Source organism: Tachypleus tridentatus, chromosome 1 (assembly GCF_004210375.1).
Source record: "Tachypleus tridentatus isolate NWPU-2018 chromosome 1, ASM421037v1, whole genome shotgun sequence".
NCBI lineage: Eukaryota > Metazoa > Arthropoda > Merostomata > Xiphosura > Limulidae > Tachypleus > Tachypleus tridentatus.
This window is the reverse complement of record NC_134825.1, coordinates 144135437-144156122: the sequence shown is the minus strand read 5'-3', so window position 1 is coordinate 144156122 and position 20686 is coordinate 144135437. Positions and strand designations below refer to the sequence as shown.

The following is a 20686-nucleotide window of genomic DNA, read 5'->3' as shown; positions in this document are numbered from 1 at the left end:
GGTTTGTTCATGTGAGATAAAGTTGGGATATTTAATTAAAAACATTTTAGGTGCAAAAAAAATGGTTTGAGTGTGCAACTTTAAGGAATAAAATTACACTTGGCAAACAAAGAAGTTGTTACACTTGTGTCATAACATTGTTAAGAATTTAATAGCAAATATTCATTCATTAGTTAGCTAGGCCACCTATTTTATTTGATCTACTAAAAAACAAGGTCTATCTAATTGTTGATTGCCTCATTCAGGCTGCTTTTTATAATTTTAATGATTGAAAATTTATAAATTCCTTCATAAAGTCTGAAAAACACTCCACGTGAAGTCATTAAGCAAGCACATGTTATAAGGTAAACGATGAGTCTAAAGAAAAAAAAAAAGGACACAACTTATATTCTATGCTGAGTTTTATTTTTCTAATTGATTTATCTTTAACACCAGTTAATTGATACAAATTAGTCACAATGAGATAGGTTTTATGCAAAAAAATACAATAAATATTTTTATATTTTAGATTTTCATAAATTTGTGTAAAACATTTTTACAACAAACTTTTACTGAAAAGAAAATAGACATTGTATGATATACGCTATAGATGATATTGTCTGATGTGCCATGCTAGTTCATTAGTGTGTATTGGGCTATGTGTTCAGTCTCATGTTTTACTTTTTAAGAAAAAAAAACATTGCTGTGTTGTTCCATTCGTAGACATTAATACAAATTATACACTGAACCTGTGAGTTGAGTGAGTGATGAATAGACTTTCTTGTTTTTTGTAATTGGATTGTCACCCTGTTATATTATTGCTTATTAATCTTGTCTTTTATTTTTTATTATTAGCACTCAAGTGATAGTGGAAAAGGTGGGAGTGACATCCAGCCAAGTTCAGAACCTCCTAATCCTAAGGGTTGTGAATACAGCATTATCTACGAGTTTGAGATTCCACAAGAGCTTTGTGGGCGTCTGATTGGGCGTCAGGGTAAACATGTGAAATACATAAAAAATTGTTCCAATGCTAGTGTGATTATAAAGAGACATCCTTTCAGCAAGGACTTCAAACTTTGTGGTGTTGAAGGTACAAGTCTATATTATCAAACTAGTTTCTTAAACTTATGTGAGGTAGATAAATGCAGTAGTTTCAGATAGAAAGCAGTTTTCTAAAATTAACTGTAACCATAATGAAAATGTTTATTAATGAATGTAAATCATATCAGTTGATAATAGGTATAACTAAAAAAAAAAGTAAAACAACAACAAAAACAAAGTTCTTACTTGATGTTAGAAATCCACATGCATACTGAATTTGTGTGTGTATGTGTGAAAGATTTGGTAGATTTTGCTAATGTGTTCTCTGATCTTTCAATTTTGGTGACTGGCTAGTCTAAGGAGAGTATTATGAAAGGGTTAATTAGTTTTGAGTCCTGAATTATTGTGTCTTTATAAATGCTAAGGTCATCACCATTTACTGTAACTGAAAAAATATGAATGAACTATGCATACTCAATTGGGAAAACCAGCGATAAAGATAATTCTTCAATAATGTGAGAATGTAGTATTTCAGTATTGTTTTTTTTAAAACTCACTATTGACAATAAAATGATTCTAGATTTTATGTACTCACTGCCATAGTTTAAGAATCTTAACCAACATTTAGTCTTGATGAAGCATTGAAGTAAAAGTGGTGACTTAATTGTTAGTCACTGTTATTTAAATTTTTTATTTTCTTTTAATGCTTATGGAATTATTTTCATAAACTATTTTTATTTGATGCTAAAACTACCAGAGACTTTCTAATAAAAGTGCAAAGTTTAGAATAGTGAGACATAATGTAAATTATTTATAGTCTTTGAACGTGAATAAAAAATACTTGTATCTTATGAACATATGAATAAAATGTATAAGAAAAATAACTAGTGGGTTAACTATGTTTGTGACAAACAGGAAATTAAGAAAATAGACATCAAAGCCTAAGTTTACAAAGAATTTACAATATTAATGTTTCAAATTTTATGTTCTTTTTCGTCTTTCAGTTTATAGTTAATTTCTTATTTTTATAGTTTTAAATCATATTTAGTAAGTTTTAAAAATATTTTAATGCTCAGTCATTGCACATATACCTTGACATTTTTTATTTGAAATAAACTGAATGAACTGTGATGTAAGATTAGATGGAAATGCTTGTTAAAGAAATCCAAGATATTGCAAGACTGTTGTTTCCTTTGAAAAGTTGGGTTAAAAATATCAGGCTATCAGAATGTTCATTGCTTTGCAAAATGAATTTAAATAAGCAATATTAGTGTAGCTGTTTACTTTTGTTCAGGAAACTTACTGCATAAGATTGAGGAGAAATAAAAATAAAAATATGGTAACTCAGTTCACAATGTGATAGATACAATTGCTACTACGCAACAGGTACTCCAGAAGAAATCCGCAGTGCTCTTCAGCTTATCAGGAAACGATTTCCTGCTAGTCGGTTTTCATCCCTGACATTAGCCCAAGTGAACATTCCTATCACACATGGCATTCCAGTACCACGTACCTTGCAGGTAAGATATTGGTTTTTGCTTTATGCTTCTACATAAATATTGACTTCTCTGTGTTCTCTGTATCTAATGAAACATAACAATTGTTCTTGCTACAGACATGAAGGTTTCAGAAAAAATATTCTTCATGGTTATTAGCATATATCACTCCAAGTAAATATTACTCTCAAACAGCCTGTTGAAGTATTACAAATTAAATATAAAATGGTTGTACAGCTAAATAACTTAAGCATGTATTACTATTTCTACTACTGACCACACTTTCACTACTACAGCAGTAATACTATGGATTTACAATGCTAAAATCAGGGGTTCGACTCCCCTCAGTGGTCTCAGCAGATAACTGATGTGGCTTTGCTATAAGAAAACATACACACACACACATTGCATATCAAATGAACACAACATAACTATAGAAAATATCCAGCTACTAAGTAGGGAAACGAATATATAAACAAATGCAAAATCAAAAAAGCCCTGCTTACACAGAAACTAAAACCAAAATTAAACCAATATAAAGGAACACCTTTATTCCTATACTAATTAATAACCTAACATCCAACTGCAATGCCACCTACAATCCCGTACCCGTTAAATCCTAAGACGTGTCCACCAACGGTCACTTGCAAACTCTCTCTTAACCTGAAGATGACCTAGGAAGGTTGAAACATTGTTCTCTTTTCATCAGTAAAAGTGTTAATACTCATACCAGCCATTCTGAGATGCATTATGTGAGTTGGACATTTGAATTATTCTCACCAAATAAATTGAAAGATCCAGCCCAGTGAAAGAAAAAAATGATGTTACAACAATACAAAATTGCATGATTCAAGTTAGCTGTTGTATTCTCCAGATTTCTTGAAATTAATTAATATATTTATAAGAACGTAATAAAAATTGGGTTCTAATTATGAAACAAAATTCCAAGAACTTTCCTTCAACCTAACTGACAAAGTGAAAATTGAGACCAAGTTGTCACGTGACAACAAAAGCTAGTATATCATACATGCTTAGAATACTTTTCAAGTTAAGTCATTTTAGTGTTAATGTATGATTGAGTAAATTTCATATTTGCATCAGTTATTGAATTTTTTAAAATAATTTTTTGAATCGTGAGTTTCTTGCTTGGATTTGCATATTTAAAATCCATGAATGTATAAATTTGGTATGAGAAGAAAATATATTAGTGTCTCTTGCTGATAGACTTAATAAAAAAAAAAGATTTTTGCTATGCCTGAGAATAAACATACTTAGAAGGGCTGTTGCTGAGTTCAATGTGTCAATAATGTACTTTACGGGTTGTCAGATGTTAAGTGTTATGTTCCCATTTTTCAGTTCAAGGCTTTTATTTATACTTCTGAATAGTATAAATACATAGTGTATTGAACTTAGGTTTCTTCTACAGAAGATGTCTGTGACACATTGGCAGTAAATGAAAAGATAAATGAACAGCACAAACAAAAACCAAAAACTATCATCTTCAACTGTAGAAATTGTATTTAACTGTTTATCATGATGTGCAGACATTCTAGAAAGGGTAATTTATTTTGTATTATTTTGTTTTGTTACTTGATGGTTACAAGTTGGTCAGATTGCCCAAAGCTGATATTGTTAGGGTAGAGAAAATAGCAGATATAGAATTTTCAGACCAATTTTTATTATTCATTTAGCAGCTCAAGAGGTTATGTAAATGAAATTTAAAAACTAAGATGAAAGCATATTTTTATTCTTAACATGAGAATCATCTTTCACTCAGACTGACTCAGTAAAGGTTTTGTAAATTCACAGGTAAATCTCACATAGAAATACTTTATTTAAATATCTGATTTTTGGTATACAAGACTTCTATTGTCTCCTATAAGGTTGACAAATCTTGTAAAGATGCAGTTATTGAATTAAAAGTTATAGGATGTAAAGTTGCATGGTTATAAGTCATTGAAAATGACCAAGCACATGTGGAGCATTAAATGCTTTAAAACGGATCGTAACTGTAGTATCAAATACTTTCTTCCATTCTCAGTTGTTTGAATGAGTGTCAAAGACTTTGTGCCTAAATAATTTGAGAAAGTCACAATCATGATGTGAAATGAGTTGCATTCAAGCAAGATTTGAGTCTGTTCTTAAACTTCTGATTTAATATTTGTGGTGTTCTTCACAAATGAAATCACTGCTGTTCTTATGCATCATCACTGTTGCAGTAGTTTCAAAATGTCTGAGCATTTTACAATTGAACAGTCTGTTGAGGTAATATTTCTACTCAATCTTGCTGTTTCACAGACAATGCTCTGTGGTAAAGTTCTTACTTCTGCTGTTGTAATCCAACATATGGTCATGTTTATCAGGTTCTTCAGTGACTTTAGTGATTATTTCTATCCAGATGGTATCTTCAGTTACATTTGGTCCAGAGACCAGCATATTTTATTGACACTGAAACTCTATTGACATGGTGATTGTGATTATTAGCATTATCATTTTGAGTTTTTTAGTTTGATTATATTTCCAAAATTAAAAATCGTTTACATTGTTCAGCAAGTTGCATGACAGTCACAAGGCCAATTTCATTTGGTAGGTTTGTTAATCTGAAGATGATCTAAGAAGGTTGAAACATTGTTCTGTACTTTATTTCAATTAAAGTTTTAATACCCATAACAGAAGTCTTTAGAATACATTTGGTAGCTTTTTGACTTTTCTAATTGTAAGAGTAACAACAACAACAAAAAAAATCATGAAGTAGGCTATATTTATTTATTTATTTGTGTGTGTGTATTTATAAAATATGAAACTTGCTTAGCATCACTTTTAAAGAAATTGTTTTTTAAACATCTTGTATAGTTTCTGTATGCTTTTCTTTGCAGAAACAGTATTGTTTTCTTTTAGCAAGCTTAGTTAGAAAAGAAGTGCAATTATTGTAGTTTTTATGTATTTCTCAGACTTCCAGAGACACCAAAAATTGAAGTGAATATAAACAATTAAATGATAAGTAAAGACCTTTTGCTGAGTGCAGTACAAAGTTTCATAAGCAAATTTTTTTATATATATAATTTAGAAATTTTGACAAACTTTGTATCATGTTTCATGGAATTGTCATTTGGCAAGTGCAGTATATTTGGTGGAAACAAAAAAAGTATGAATATTTGCTCTGTAAAACTAAATATATTTAAATGTTTAAATTGTTTGAGTGTTGAGTACTTGTTGGGTTTACTCTGATTGCTACATATGTATCTGATCTAATTCTTTTCAAGATGTTTGTGATCACTAAGAATATGGTGTTACTTAAGTAAACAAAAATTAATCATTGTGATACTTATTATTCTTTCAGTTTCAAAAGAAAAATATGAAATTTTAGTTTTGTAATTTTGGTTTTTATCAAAGAAAACCTTTAAACTATAATTTTTTTCTTTGTAAATGAAAGCAATAAAAATTTATAAGACATCTAACTTGTTTTTATGTATAAAAAATCCTATCTTACAAAAGTAAGTATTAGATTATTATACAATATTCATTATTTAGGCTTAAAAATGTTTTTATACATAGGTTTTGTAATCAGTGCATAATATAAAAATGTCAGGTAATGCTATTACGTTAACTTTAACTGATAGTATATAATAACTGAAAAAAGGTTTTTTTCCATATTATATGAAAAACTAATAATTGTAACATGTTTCGTAAAGCCCTTGCAAACTTTATGTAACTATATCTGAACTGAAATTTCATCATTAGCTTCACCTACCAGAAGGCGTGTCTTGCGATGTTATTTTGTCCAGCATGGTTAATGCTGGACATTTCTTCCTCCAACAACCTACACATCCAACATATACATCACTGAGTAGACTCGATCAGTGTATGGTAACTTGTTATGTTCAGACAGAAACACCAGCACTACCATATCCTGTTGAAGGTGAGTGTGTTTTTATGAATATTTAGATGATTAGATGTGAAATTAGTTTAAAATGTTATCTTTTGAAAAGAGAAAACAAGTTATTTTCAAGATTGTTTTGTTAACAAATCTTAACCCATAGGAAGAGAAGATTCTCTTTTACAAAATGCTCATTATAGATACAGTAATTGATTTTGATGTCCATAGAATTACAGTCTGGCATAACATTTTTGTATGTGAATATCATATTCATGCCCTGAATGCCAGATAGTTTTAACCTATTTTTGGCTTAAAAAGCCATATAAGTTATAGCAATTTTTTGGACATTTTATTCTGGTGACAGTAAATTTTATATGGCCTAAAATGCATACTTGAAAATTGTATGAATTTTTTTGGACACCGAACTTTGTCAAACTCAGCAAAGGTTAAGAAAGATGTTTGAGTTTTTAAACAAGTACAATGCATCTCAAGTGGATACTACAAGTTTTTATTTAGCATGTGAATTTTTTATCTACTGTTATATATCTTTTTAATTAAAGTAACTTATGTAAAAATTGGAATCCTCTCAGCTTAGTCTAACAATACTCCAATAAAATGTAGTTTCATGAGCTTGAGAGTGTGTATTATGGCCTTTCTATTAATGTTATTTGTGTGGGAAAGAGCTGGTGGGTTGTTGTTGTGATTTGTTGCCTCTGACTGAAAATATTAATTTGTGTTTCAGTGGTACCAAGTATGGTGATAAAGTCTTTAAAATGAAAAAGAAGCACATATGAAAAGTTTAATAGTAGTAATTTAGTAATTTCTGATTAGTACTACAGTTCAGTGCAGAGAAGAAAATGGTATAATTAATTTTATTTAATGTTCATTTTTTCATTTCAATACGTATTGATGATGCTGTTACAGTTAATGTTAGGGTAGAAACAAACGAGTGCTGCCTCAGTACTGGGATCTGCTGTAAGGCTTGCTGTATGGTAATTGTTGTATATGAGGTTGTTAGTAAATATTTTAGGACCTTTTAGGCAGTGTTAACTCAACCTCTTCCAAGTTACAGAGCCCCTTGTCTACCTCAGTCTTTCTGACTGCTAGTTGTTGATGGCACCTGAATTATTGTGGCATTATGCTTGCAGGTTTGCTCTTGTACCAGTGGTGTTAATGACAAGGAGCATAGTTTAGTCATTTCAGCTTGGCTCTTATCTTTCAGTTCAAAACACTCTTACAGAGGCTATCTACAGGCTATCTATTTACAGTTTCATGTGTAGCAAAGGTTTCAGCACACGAAGGAATAAAAATTGGTTGGTTAGTTGGCATTTTATTGGCATGAAGCAACTTCGGCTATCTGTGCCAAAGAACCCTTAAAAAATGTAAACGTAAAATTAGTAGAAGTTAAAATGAAACAATGTCCAAAATTTGAATAAAAGATGAAAATAGAATTAAAGATGCCAATAGCTTATAAAAAGTTAAAAACACAGACAGTTAGTGTCATCATTGCCAGTGACACTGTTCAACATCAGGGGTAAACCCACAGGGGAAAAAAAAAACATGTCTAAAATTATACCATCATTCAGAGTCATAACACTGGAATGATCGCAAAATATCAGTGTCACAAAGGCTGCACATTGGTGAATCAATCCCAGATTAAAAAAAATATGTTAAAAACTAATCTATCTAGGACACTTCCTCCTTTTGATCCTTAAGGAAACAGCGTGGCCAAAGAACAACAAAAGGTTTGATCTGGTAAAGCTAGTTATGATGTTGCTCACTACAAACTGACTGCTGACTAGTGTGAAGCCAAGCCTTCAGTATAGGACCTCAGTCCATGTATGGGATAGCCATGACTGATGCTACCAGAGCAGATGGACTTGGTCATGGTGTCAGTAAGATCATTCCTGCAAATACTGATATGGCCATGTATTCAGAAAACTGGATACTCACAGAAGATAGAGAAAAATGGGTTAGCTGCTGTTGAATATCGATGAGAATAGGGTGAGAACTAATGTGAAGTGATTCTAGGGCTAGTAGAGAGCTAAGAGAGTCATTGTAAAGAGTGGAATTGGTGTACTGTGTATCTGCTACATAACCCAGGGCAAGAGAAATGGCAAAAAACTTAGCAGTGAACACAGAAACTGTAGAGGGGATCATGTGAACAACCACTGAGCCGAACAAACCATGGCAGAACACAGAGTCACATGGTTTTGAACCATCCATATAAACAAAAAGAGAAGAATTGTTTGAAAGATGTTCAACAAAGAGAAAATGGTACTTCCAATTAGGAGTATCCTCCTCCTTCAGATTACTTATGGGAAGGTCACAGATGGGGTTGGTAATAAGCTGTGGTCCATTTCAACAAGCAACTGGTGGCAGCCTTAAGCTGCCACTCAAGAAACCTCAAACTTGACAACTGACACAAGATGTGGATGTCATCAACATGGAGCCCATTTGCAACAGTAGGAGGAAGTTTAGTAGTGATAGCATTAACCTTGATACTGAAAAGTGTGACACTCAAGACAAAGCTATGAAGGGCTCTAACACTTTTCCATTTTGTTCCACAGGAACTTGAACCTATGTGGACATGGAATAGCTTGTCCAGGAAAAAGTTCTAAATACAAATGTATAAATGGCTGTGCAACCCATAGGAATGGATTTCCCACAAATTGCTGTACCTCCACATAATGTCATGAGTCTTCTTAAGTTCAAAGAACAGGAAAACAAGATGTTCCCTTTTGAGGAGGGCTTCCCTGGTCAATGTTTCAAGTTGAATCAGGTGATCTATGGTGGAGCACTGTTGATGGAACCTGCATGGGGTGGGCGAAAGGAGATTGCTCAATTTGAGGAACCACACAAGACAAACATTAACTAGCCTCTCTTAAGACCTTACAAAGATAATTAGTAAAAACAATTGGACAATAATTAGAAGGAATCTTGGGATCCTTCCCAGGCTTAGAGAAAGGGAGGACAATACCTCAGTGTGAAGCATCAGGAAAAAACATTTTTCTGCTAGATCTGGTCAAAAACAAGTGGAAGAATAACAAGAAAGGCAGGAGAGAGATGATGCATCATCTTATAATGAATGTCACCAGGTCCAACCAATGTAGAACAGTTTTAGTTCCACTGGTGTAGCAATTATAGTTTTAGAGACAATAAGCCAAAATGGAAAGATGCAGTTGCATTGCCCTGGACTTAATGGCCAAGAAGGGGGCAGGGAGAGAAATAGAAATGCTTGAGGCACAAGAACAGCTTTCACTGGGAGTATCTGTACATCAGCAACTTTCTGGCCATTGGAAAGCAAGATGGAAAGGGATGGGAGACATATTTCCCATTGACCTTCCAAATCTTGTCCCAGATGGTTTTGAAACTGGTAGTAGGAAAGATGCTAGTTTTGAACTTAATCCAAGATTCTTTTCTGACTTGCTGAGCATGGACATGGGCCTGTTGATAAATGATGTGGTTAGAAAGAGAGGGATACCTTTGGAAGGTATTCTAGGCCTGTTTTTTTTAGCCTTTCATGCCTTCTGGCAAGCAAAACTCCACCATGGTGAGGATCCCATGTAAAATGTGTTGAGGCCTTAGGAAAAATTGAGTAGTTGCCTGTTTGATACAGTCAGTTACTGCTACCATGCAATTATTTACCAATGGAAGAAAGATGATGGCAAGATCAAGTTCAGAGAGTAAGATGAAAGATGGCCCTTTGGCATGGTTCATCTTCCACCAGGGCACACAGATCAGATGGCATCTACTGTGGCCAATTTCCCCCTGAACAGTCAGAAAATTATTACTGCCCTTTGGGTTACCATCAACCCTCCAAGAAAAGTGAGAGATATCTCCTCAAGAAGAGTTCAAATTAATATAGAGGTAACATCAATGGGTATATCTTTAATGGCCCTACAATTGAGGAGATATTGCAACCTTTCCTACCCTTACCTCTTCCATTATTCCCTCTCTTTCGACTTCAGTCAAACATTGTTCATCCAGATGTCACCATCCTCCATCTTCACACATGGCTTTTGTCATGTTCCTTGCGTCAACTTAAGGACTGACTTGTACTTAATGATTCTTTCTTTGTACAATTTATTAGACTTTCTACTATGTCAATTTATGAAAAACAGTGGTTTACTTCCACCTCTGGTCTCTTCTGTATGGTTTCTGTTCTTCCCATCCTTTCATTCCTCATCTTTCCCAATTTTTCACCTGGTTGTTTGTCAATGACTTGTCCACTCAGACCATGTCTCGCTATCAGGAGGTCTTGTCCTAGTTTCATGAAATTTGTCCTTTCCTGTCATTTACTTTCTTTTTTCCTCCTTTCATGTCCTGCTTCCTCTCCATTACTTTGAATTATGTGACTGGGACTTCATTATGGTCTTTATACCCTTTGTCATCCTCTCTTTGAACCTTTGCCAGCATGTTTCACATACCATTTCTCCCTCAAAGTCTATTTCATTTCCCTCCTAACTTTCAGTCAGATATTTATACCATTCACATTAACAGAATTCTCTACCATTCCTCTCATGTTGTTCTACATCAAGACTGATCTTTTCTCATTAAAGTGGTTTGGCTTTTTCTTCCATTTCTTTACCTTCCACCTACCACATGTACTTTTATTCCAATTATGATTTGTTTGGTTCCCTTTTTGTGGTGTTACATGGCACATACTGTTCTTGATTTTTTTATTTCCTGGAACCCATTTGTTTCCCTGTCACTCTAACTGGTTGGATTCATAAACTAGTTAGGCTGGCGTATTCAGATTTGAGGTTGGATAGATCTATTTGTTGCCAAGACTATTTGTTTATTACTGCCATCATATTTTGATGAACTGTCTCTTGACTTGCCATTTTTCCTCATGCAACTATGGAGTTAGCTTTGAGTTTTCATTTACATAGCAACTCCTGACCTACAGGAGCTGGCTGTTTTCTAATCTGGTTTGTACAATGGTGGATAATTTGAAATAGTTATTTTTCTAGGGATTGCACCTCTCAGAATGAATTAAGCTTGTACAGATCCTTTTTTCCCACACATTTCTAAGTTGTTTCCTTCCTTCTGTTATGTAGAGCATACCTATTCTCAAAGTAGTGTGGTGCCCAACATGTTTGCTTTGGTTTTATCTCTGAGCACCCCAGTTTTTCCAGGCAGTCACTTTCTGTTTGGTTTCAACATTAGGCACAGATACTGCCTCATTCACTATTTCAATGATGAATTCTAGCTTTATGTGAGAAGAGGTAAGACAGTATTGGAAGTTAATATTTTCCACCTTTCCTCTCCACTGTTGGTATTCTTCATTTTAGATTCTGCCAATTCTCGAAAGTGCGAATTGAGTGAGAACATCAGACTTAACTGTGCCATTGTAGGTGCTGCAGTACTGTTACTGTTGGTGGAGGGTAGTTGCATGCTATCTGCGTGTTGAAAAGTGGAATGAAATTTGTATGGTGTATAGACTGCACTGACCATTAAAATGTTTTAACAATGCTTAGGGGCAGAAAGAAGATAGCTTTGTGTGAAAGGAGCTAAGCACTTACCAGAAATGCATTTGCAGTATAAAAAAATGATAAGTAGTAAAGGAATGGAGTTGGAACTGTAAAGCTGATTCTTATATATGTATGCCAACATTGGTTAGATGATGCCAACCCATACTTTTGACGTTTAGAATTCACTAACATTTACACTATTTTCTTTATTTCTATTTAGGAATTTAGTTACAGCTTTTTTGTGATTTACAAAGCTTTACAATATGGAAGTTACTTTCTAACCCCCTGTAGCACACTCACAGCCTACATTTTCATGCACCTTGAACTTAAATAATTTCAGTAAAGATATTTAAAAAACTGTGTGTTTTACTAAAGAGTTCAGTGAATATGATTGAAAATATTGTATCTCGACAAAATAAAATGCTGGTTATACCAAGTTCACGTTTGTTGTAATATCTAAGCTACTTATCATGAATTTCATTAACTACTGATAATTTTAACCACTCAATTGTTTTAATTCAGTTCAGTTAGTCAAAATATTTTGCACTACTCATTCTGAAAAATAGCAGGAAAACTGCTTTCTCTGAAACATAACATGAATCTTTCTATTATTCTTCTCATTTAATGTAAATTCACTATCTACTGAATATTTATTTATTGTAATTGAAGCACTGCCTCACAGATATTAACAAAAGTACCAGATGCATGAGAAAACAAGGGACACAACACTTTTTCAACTGAATTTCCTATCTATCATCTTCAGTTGTAAAAACTGTTGATGTGCAATGCAATTAAACCTTCTGGCTTTAACTGTCTCAGCATCCTAATAATGAAGTGGAAGTTGCACAATGTCATGCACACATTGTAAAGTGAACATTATTGATAAGTTGTAAAGTGAGGATCACCACTTCCTTTTCATCTAGTGATCTTAAAATTAGTAACTGTCTTTGGAATGTCAGAGTCTGTTTCTTACCTTTTCAAGATCTGGATTTTCTTCATTTGACTCATCCTGAACAGCAAGACAACTACTAAAAGCTCATTTCATTACCTCTTATGTGTTTGGATTGGCATAATACACAGTTTTCTTGTCTCTAGCTGATTCAACAGTATCTTTTTCTGATTTTTAGTTGAGCCATTTTACCAGAGGTTTAATCAGTCATGTATAGATGCAGCTAGTCATTGTATGGTGCAAGTTTTTGCTCATTTCTTAATAGCTTTAACTCATATGATGCTGGACTGCATCATCATAACACAAGATGAAAGCCCGTCTGGCAGAAACCAAGAGAGTTCCACATTAGTCCCACATATCAAAACCAATCCAATTACCACACATACATGTGAAGCTTGCAGATAGTTACAGTACAGATGTAGGTCAGAAGGAAGATAGGTACAGGATAGGTAGTGTAATAACTGTAGAACATTTCCAGTAAAATTAAAATATAAAAAAAAAATACTTTTAGTTCATTATATGATTCAGACTAAGATGCAGCATATGAGCAACAGCTTTCTACAGTGTGTATATGTGGTTCATAAGTGGTGCAATACTCCACATGAGATTTTGAATCTGATTATATCCTTTTAGGGTGTGTCTTTCAGACACTTTGGAGGGTGTACTTCTTTCTTTCCCTCACATGGTCCCTCCATCTATTCAGTTTGGAATTCTAACTATTTATGTGAGCAGAGGTAATGTACTGAATTGGAAGTTACAGTTTTCCTATACTGAAAATGTATTTCTGATAGGTACTTACCTCCTTTCACACTTTCCACCCTTCTTCCTCAAAAACCAGTGCTTTAATCTTCCAAAACTTGAAGTGTTAGAAATGAATAGAGGGAGTTGCATCATGAAAGAATGTCACATTGTTATTGTCAGAGGGTTGACACATGATGATTTGTATGAGAGATGCATTGGAATCAGTCAGTTCCAGTGAAGGAGAGATAAAAAGGCTTATGGCATACATAAGTTTTTGCATATAGAGGGCAGCACTGAACAAGAATAGCAAATACAGTAAATGTCTCCAAGTTTACTTATACTAAAATTAAATGAACCATTAAGTGAAAAGGATATTTATTTTTTTTTAATATCATACCTAATTCATGTTTACTGTACTTTAGGCATGTCTAAGAAAGTAAAATATATAATGAAAGTGAAAATTAAATTTTATATTGTTCATACACAATTATGAATGTCACAATATTAACTATTGTGTTTAATAGATCCAAATTAGACATTTCTAGCACGTGGTTCTTGCGTATAGAACTCGCCAAACGAGATTAAATTTTTATTATCATTTTGATATTATGAATAAATTATTTTCTAATTGCTGTCTTAAATCTTTCTTGCCTCTGTAGCTGGTGTTATTTGTGCTGCTCCTGTCATGGATGGTTGGTTTCGTGCACAGATTGTGCATGTCTATGACAATATGGAACAGTGTGATGTAAAATTTGTTGATTATGGTGGATATTCCTGCTTACCTGTTGCTTCTCTCAGACAGATTCGGTAAGGAAAACTTGATTGTCAGATTTTAGAAACTCTACATTCAGTTGATAACTTGTAAAAGAAGCTAAGACTTATGAGAATCTGATTGTGTATTACTTTTAAAGATTTTTATATTTTGAAAAATTCTTAACTGAGAAACTAAACTTTTATTGTTGTTGTTTTTTTTTTTAAATGGGCAATGTTTCACAAGTTGTCTTCAGTATTTTAATTGCTGTTGTAAGTGTAAGCATTTTTTAAAAACTTTGATTCTTTAATCATTTTGGATAAAATACTAATGTTTATAAACAAAAGTGTTTAGTCATACATCTAGTTATCAAAACATTGAAAAAATAAATTACATATTCAGTCATTCAATTAAAATTTAAATTTATTGTGTATTAGGCATGCAATAATTTGAAGGATGTGGCTCCATAAATATGGAAGACACAAAATAAGCATTTAATATTTATTATCTGTAATGGTCTGTAGATATTTACTTAGGGTCAGTGATCAATTTTGCTGGCTGTGTATAACTTCCTCATAGTAAAAATCAGTTGTACATTCTAGCACCTTATGCATGTATATTTGTTAATAGTTGTTACAGTAATTTGATTGGTAATACATCAGGATTATTAATATAAATATCGGCAGCAGATACAGTGTATATCTTAGACTGTGAAAGTTTGGTAGTTGTTGTCTATAATCATATAGATAATGAAAGTGGTAGTCTCTTGGAGAATAAATCTAGCTTATTGCTAACTAAATTGTGTAGATTTTTTTTTTTCAGTCGTTTAAGTTTGGTTGGCTTACCAACTACTTTGTAAGTTGTATCCGAAAGGACTTGATGAGCCCTGGTATTGTGAGAGAGGTTTTGTCGAAACTGATACAGAATATATAACATAGTTACACACTCTTTACTTTCACTCACAAGTTCTTAGGATTATCAGACAGCTGTTTCTTATAAGCCCTTCTTCATATTATAATTTATTTTTGAAACAAATCCTTAGCTTTCCTCATAGTTCTACAAATCTTCATCTTATCTGCCAGTTTAAACTAGTATTCATCTCAAATTTTCTCTTTCATGCCCTTAGTTATCCAGGTAGGTTTATTCCTTACTGTTATTCTTTGTTTTTAGGAACATGTTTACTTTAAAAATAATTTATTTTTAGAAATTTTCCAGATATGTCCAACATTTAATATCTTCAAATTTCTCTTGTTTTCTTGAAATTAGGAACTAAAAGTTACTTGATCTCAATGTATAGCAGTAGTTTAATTTTGTAATGATAACTTTTCCCCACTTCAATTCATGTACCTACGTCCTTATTTGTGGTTGGCAAATAAATCAGAAATAACATTTTTTTTAGATATCTTCCTGACAACTTGGTATATAAAAAAGATTTACTGTACCAACATATATACTAAAGAATACTAGTGTTTTATGACTATTATAAATTTCTTATTGGTAAAAACATGAGTTATAACCAAAATGTAATTTTTAAAGAATTGGTAATTCCATTTGATTTTTGTTCTTGTAGGAGTGATTTTATGACATTGCCTTTCCAAGCAGCTGAGTTCTATCTAGCAAGTGTAAAACCTGTTGATGGTATGTTTTTTTTTGTTTTTTTATGTTTATTACTCAATTTAGAGACTAGATTTTGTTTAGTTCAAAGATAAATGTATAAATTTAGATTGAAAATTCAGTGTTCCATTACAGCCTAATCTGTGAACTGGTGAACTGTTTACTGAAACTCCATACAAAGTTTTTAGCTTTATATATATTCATAATTTTTGATAATTAATGATGTTGGGTCTAGCATAAATGTCATTTCTCTTTGTTAATTATGTCTTTAATTCTTTTGTTTCCACAGGTCAGAATTGGTTTGTATTAGGTTGAATAATTCATGTGCTTATTGATAATAGTAATTTTGAGTAACTAGTGGACTTTTGTTCTCTGTAGAAGAACTTGGCTGGTCAGTGGAAGCTTGTGCTGCTTTTGAAGAAATGGCTCAAGGACACATCCTTCAAGCACTGATTGTAGGTTTTGCTGATGATGGTATTCCTTGTGTTCATCTTTATCATGTGCAAGGTGCTTCGGTAAGTTTGTTTTAAACTAATTAGGTATTTGAAGCTTTATTTAAAGAAACTAATTAATGTATTTCGTATTATGAATTGGGATTAATTTCTTTAATTTTAGTTCACAGTTTATTATCATTGATAATATGTTTAAAATATGTATTTTAGCTTTTTAAAAATTTATATTAAACATTCAGACACTTTGTATCTAGTTTGAACTATAGATTCTGCAATATTTTTGTATTTGTAAGTAGCTTATTTTGAAACATTAGGGTTCTCAACTCAAGTATGCAGGTCCCAGGATCGTATCCCATCATGCTTGTCATTTTGGTCATGGGGGCATTATAATGTGATGGTCAATTCCATAATTTTTGATTAAAAAAAAAAAGAGAGTACTCCAAGAATTGGTGATGAGTGACTTTGACTAGCTGTCTTTACTGTAGTCTAAATTTCTTCACTTCTAAATTTGGAATGAATAGTGTAAATAACCCTTGAATAACTTTGCACAAAAGTCATTAATATTTTTTGAAACCTGTTTATCTCCTACAGGTTGTTTTCAATATTTATAGAATATAATTAAAAACTTAGTTATTAATTGTAATATATATTTTAAAACATTGCTTTTAATTATTTCTTACCATTATTTTTCTTCAATTCTTTATCAATGATGACTGTTTCTACACCTAAGGTATGTATATTATGGAGACTATGAAGTCAATAGCTTTGATAAGCATTGCATCTCCATTTTAATATGTTTACATAGAACAAAAATTGTAAGAAACTCTCTAGGTGGCATAGCCTTAAGTAAGAATAGGTTACAATATATTGCATGGACAATCAAAATAAATTGTTTTAATGAGAAGTAAAATTTTGATTTAGGTAAATGCCTAAAGATTATTTATTTATTTAGAGTAAAATCCGTAAGCTATGCATACAGCAATAACTTCTTCCCTGGAAGTAAATGAGTACTTCATCAAATGTCTAGCTATTTAGTATTGTTTAGTACAGTGATTCCCAACCTTTTTTATGCCCCGCACCCTTAAAACATTTTAATATGTTCTCGCTCCTCTCACAGTAATTATTTATTTAAGAATAAAGGTGAAGGTGGCCAAAACAAATTTTTATAATTAGTTTTTTATGATATATAAACAAAAAGGAAACATTTGGAAAAGAAAAAATATTACAACAAACTTAAAGTTGCATAAACCCTGCATAGCCTACAAAAAATAAATTTTCATCCATGCATGAAATAAAATTTCTTTGACTTGAAACATTCAAATGTTCATAAGCCAATTTAAATGTAATGACTTTTTTGTTCCTGTTTATTTCTTACGAGTTTTTCAAAGCGTTGCACTTTGTTGCTGATAGCAATCTGCAAGTCTGCCTGTGCGCCCAAACGATTTCTAGATTTTGTCTTGATTGACAGAAGGGCACTACATCCAAACTCACATAAGTATGTCATCGCAAATGGGATGAGCACATTTAGTGCTTTTTCACAAAGTCTTGGAAACATGTCCATTGCTGAACACCAATATTGTTCCAAAGTTTTGCTTTTAAACTGCATTTCAAGAACTCGATTTGTTCACAGTTCAATAAGATCTTCCTTCATTTCTTCATCATCTGACATATTATCCAAATTGAAGGAGTATGGATTAATAATCCATTCTTCAGAAGTTTCCAGTTCTCCAAAATATCCATCAAATGACTTTGATAGTATTTCCAAATGATTCACAATTTCTTCACACACACATGGAATTAGACTCATCCCCACCTACCATTTCTTCGAGTGATGGAAAATTTGAGAGATTCCCTCTTATAACTCGTCAACACCAAAGATGTAACTTTTCTTTGAAAGCATTTAACTTTTTGCAGCATTTCAATATGTTTATGTTTTTCCCTTGAAGAGATACATTCAGGTCATTCATACGATTGAAAATATCACTCAAATAGGCTAGCATTTGGTTGAATTTTTGTAATTCTATTTCTCCAGGCAGATCATAGTCATGTTCCTTCAGAAAAGTTTTGACTTCTTGCAGTTCAAAGAAGTGCGTTAAAGCTCTCCCATGTGACAGCCAGCGGACGTCTGTGTGGAACAGCAAAACTAAATGCTCACTTCCAAAATCTTCACAAAGTGACTTGAAGAAGCGGTGGTTAGGGCGCAACCCCTAATCCAGTTGATGGTCTTCGCAGAAGTGTCAAGGACCTTTTTCAACTTTGGAGGCAATGTTTTTTATGCCAAAGCATGTCGATGAAGAAAAGAGTGAGTACCTTGCAAGTGCGGCATCTCTTGTTTCATCAATGCAAAAAATCCTGATTTACTTCCTAGCATCGCAGGGGCATCGTCGGTACAGACAGGACCAATAATTTGTCCTAATTATTGCACTAATTTAAGCTTGTTTGAGGCTTCTTTTCCCAGAACAATTGTTGTCATTTCTAATGCACATGGTTTTATCACCTCTTCTGCAATTGTATGGGGCTTCTTTGATTGGGCTACTTTATACGCAACATGGTATGAAGCTATCAGCAGTGGTTTGTCAGCAGATATAAAACCTAATTTTGGAAAGGTTACTTGAGAATCAAAGCGGGCCCTTCTACCTTTCAACGATTCAACATCATGGCCTGCAACAGCTGCTCCACCATGCCAGTTGTTGAAGTGTTCCTGCAGCTTAGATGGCTTCAAATTTGCATTTGAAAGGACAGCGTCACAAAGCATGCACTGGGGTTTTTCAGGTCCTCAGTTGTTCCGATGCAAGTGAAACCAAACTTCACATAATCATCATTCCATTTCCTTTTCTTTAACATAATGAACTATTTTTGCATGAACACAGAATCAACAATGCACTGACTACTATAGCATCATGCACAGGTTTATATACTCTGCAAAACTTTCTAGAACATTTTCGAATATACGTCACATTACATCATCAATTAATTCTGGATGCTTCTGGAAGTTTCTCAAGTTACGATCACGTGAATACATAACATAAATAAATAATAGACACTTTATGATGGCGTTCACGAACCTAACCTAATTAGTTGTGCCGAGTATTTAGGTCACGTTTACGTTTCGTATTTTGTTTGTTTACAGTTGTACACTAAGATTTCGGTCTGTGCCAGTGACGGTAGAAACGATAGTTTATTGTAACAAGGTAAAAAGCTACGTCTGTAACAAGAAAAATAAGAAATAAAAATCAAACATAATTTTTGAATATATAGGACAGTACCCTTAATATAAACAAAAAAAAACTGAAATGTTATCTCGCACCCCTGATTGGGAACCACTGGTTTAGTAGGAATAAGAAACCAAATTGAATGAAATTAAAATTGTGCCACCTTTTTGTTTTCACTCTGCATGACAGATTTGTGACAAGTGTTGTCTTAAAGTCTCCTAGGCGTTTTTGGAAAATTACTTTGTATAATAAACATATTGAATTCTAGTTTAAAAATAATTAAAAGAGAGCAGAATTTTATTTTACACATGAAAGTATTAATATTGCATAAAATCTTTATTAGTAAATAAAACAACTGATGTTTGGAGTTTTGATACTTGTTTCCTTGATTGTAATTGGAGTTGTATATCAAAGACAGTTGGCAAGAAAATAAGATCACTATTAACTGTTTTAATTGTCAAGTAAAACTTGCAGAATTTGTTTTTGGTGTTTATACCATTAACTACATGGATAAGAATGGGTCAGGTTGACAATGTTTTGGAGATTGACAGCAAGCACAGCCAAGTCTTTGATTAGCACCATAGTCTAGACTCTAGAGGTAGTGGTGAAGCAAGATGAAAAATGGATCATTTTTAAAGGAAATTTAGTGCATTTTTAGTAAATATTTAAATATTTGTGTAGAATTAATATTAACCTTATTGCTTCCATTTAATTTATTTTACTATATCTGTGCACTAATAACAAGAGAAAAAACACTAACTTCCCCCAACATTTAATTCTCTCAAGAACATTGTTTTTTTTCAGAAAAAGTAACCAAATTTGCATGCTAGGTTTTTTCACCTATGTGTACCGCTTTTGAGTTCTGGTACTTCTACTGTGTCAAATTATACCCAGTGGATTTCTTCTTGTAAACACTGTCAGTCTTTTTCAGCCTGTGAGCATTTTTGTCATCAGTATTTTCATCTCGTAGCAAAGCTGACAACCGCACAAATGTGCTAGTCATATGATGGTGGTAATCTGTCAAGCAGAGCTGAGTCTGAGTTTAGAAAGAATGTTTTCTATTAGTCAAGCAGACTTTTAGACTCCACTTCTAGAAA

General features: G+C 32.8%; 1 protein-coding gene across 4 annotated transcripts in view; it reads left to right on the top strand.

Moving 5' to 3' along the window:
- LOC143226003 (uncharacterized) overlaps positions 1-20686 on the top strand; it is a 49298-nt gene that overhangs the window by 22160 nt on the left and 6452 nt on the right. For all 4 annotated transcript variants that reach the window (XM_076456361.1, XM_076456340.1, XM_076456351.1 and 1 more), the window contains 6 exons: positions 835-1069; positions 2407-2540; positions 6258-6435; positions 14220-14367; positions 15882-15949; positions 16304-16440. In XM_076456361.1, coding sequence (XP_076312476.1) covers positions 835-1069; positions 2407-2540; positions 6258-6435; positions 14220-14367; positions 15882-15949; positions 16304-16440 — 900 coding nt within the window. The remainder of the gene's footprint in view (positions 1-834; positions 1070-2406; positions 2541-6257; positions 6436-14219; positions 14368-15881; positions 15950-16303; positions 16441-20686) is intronic.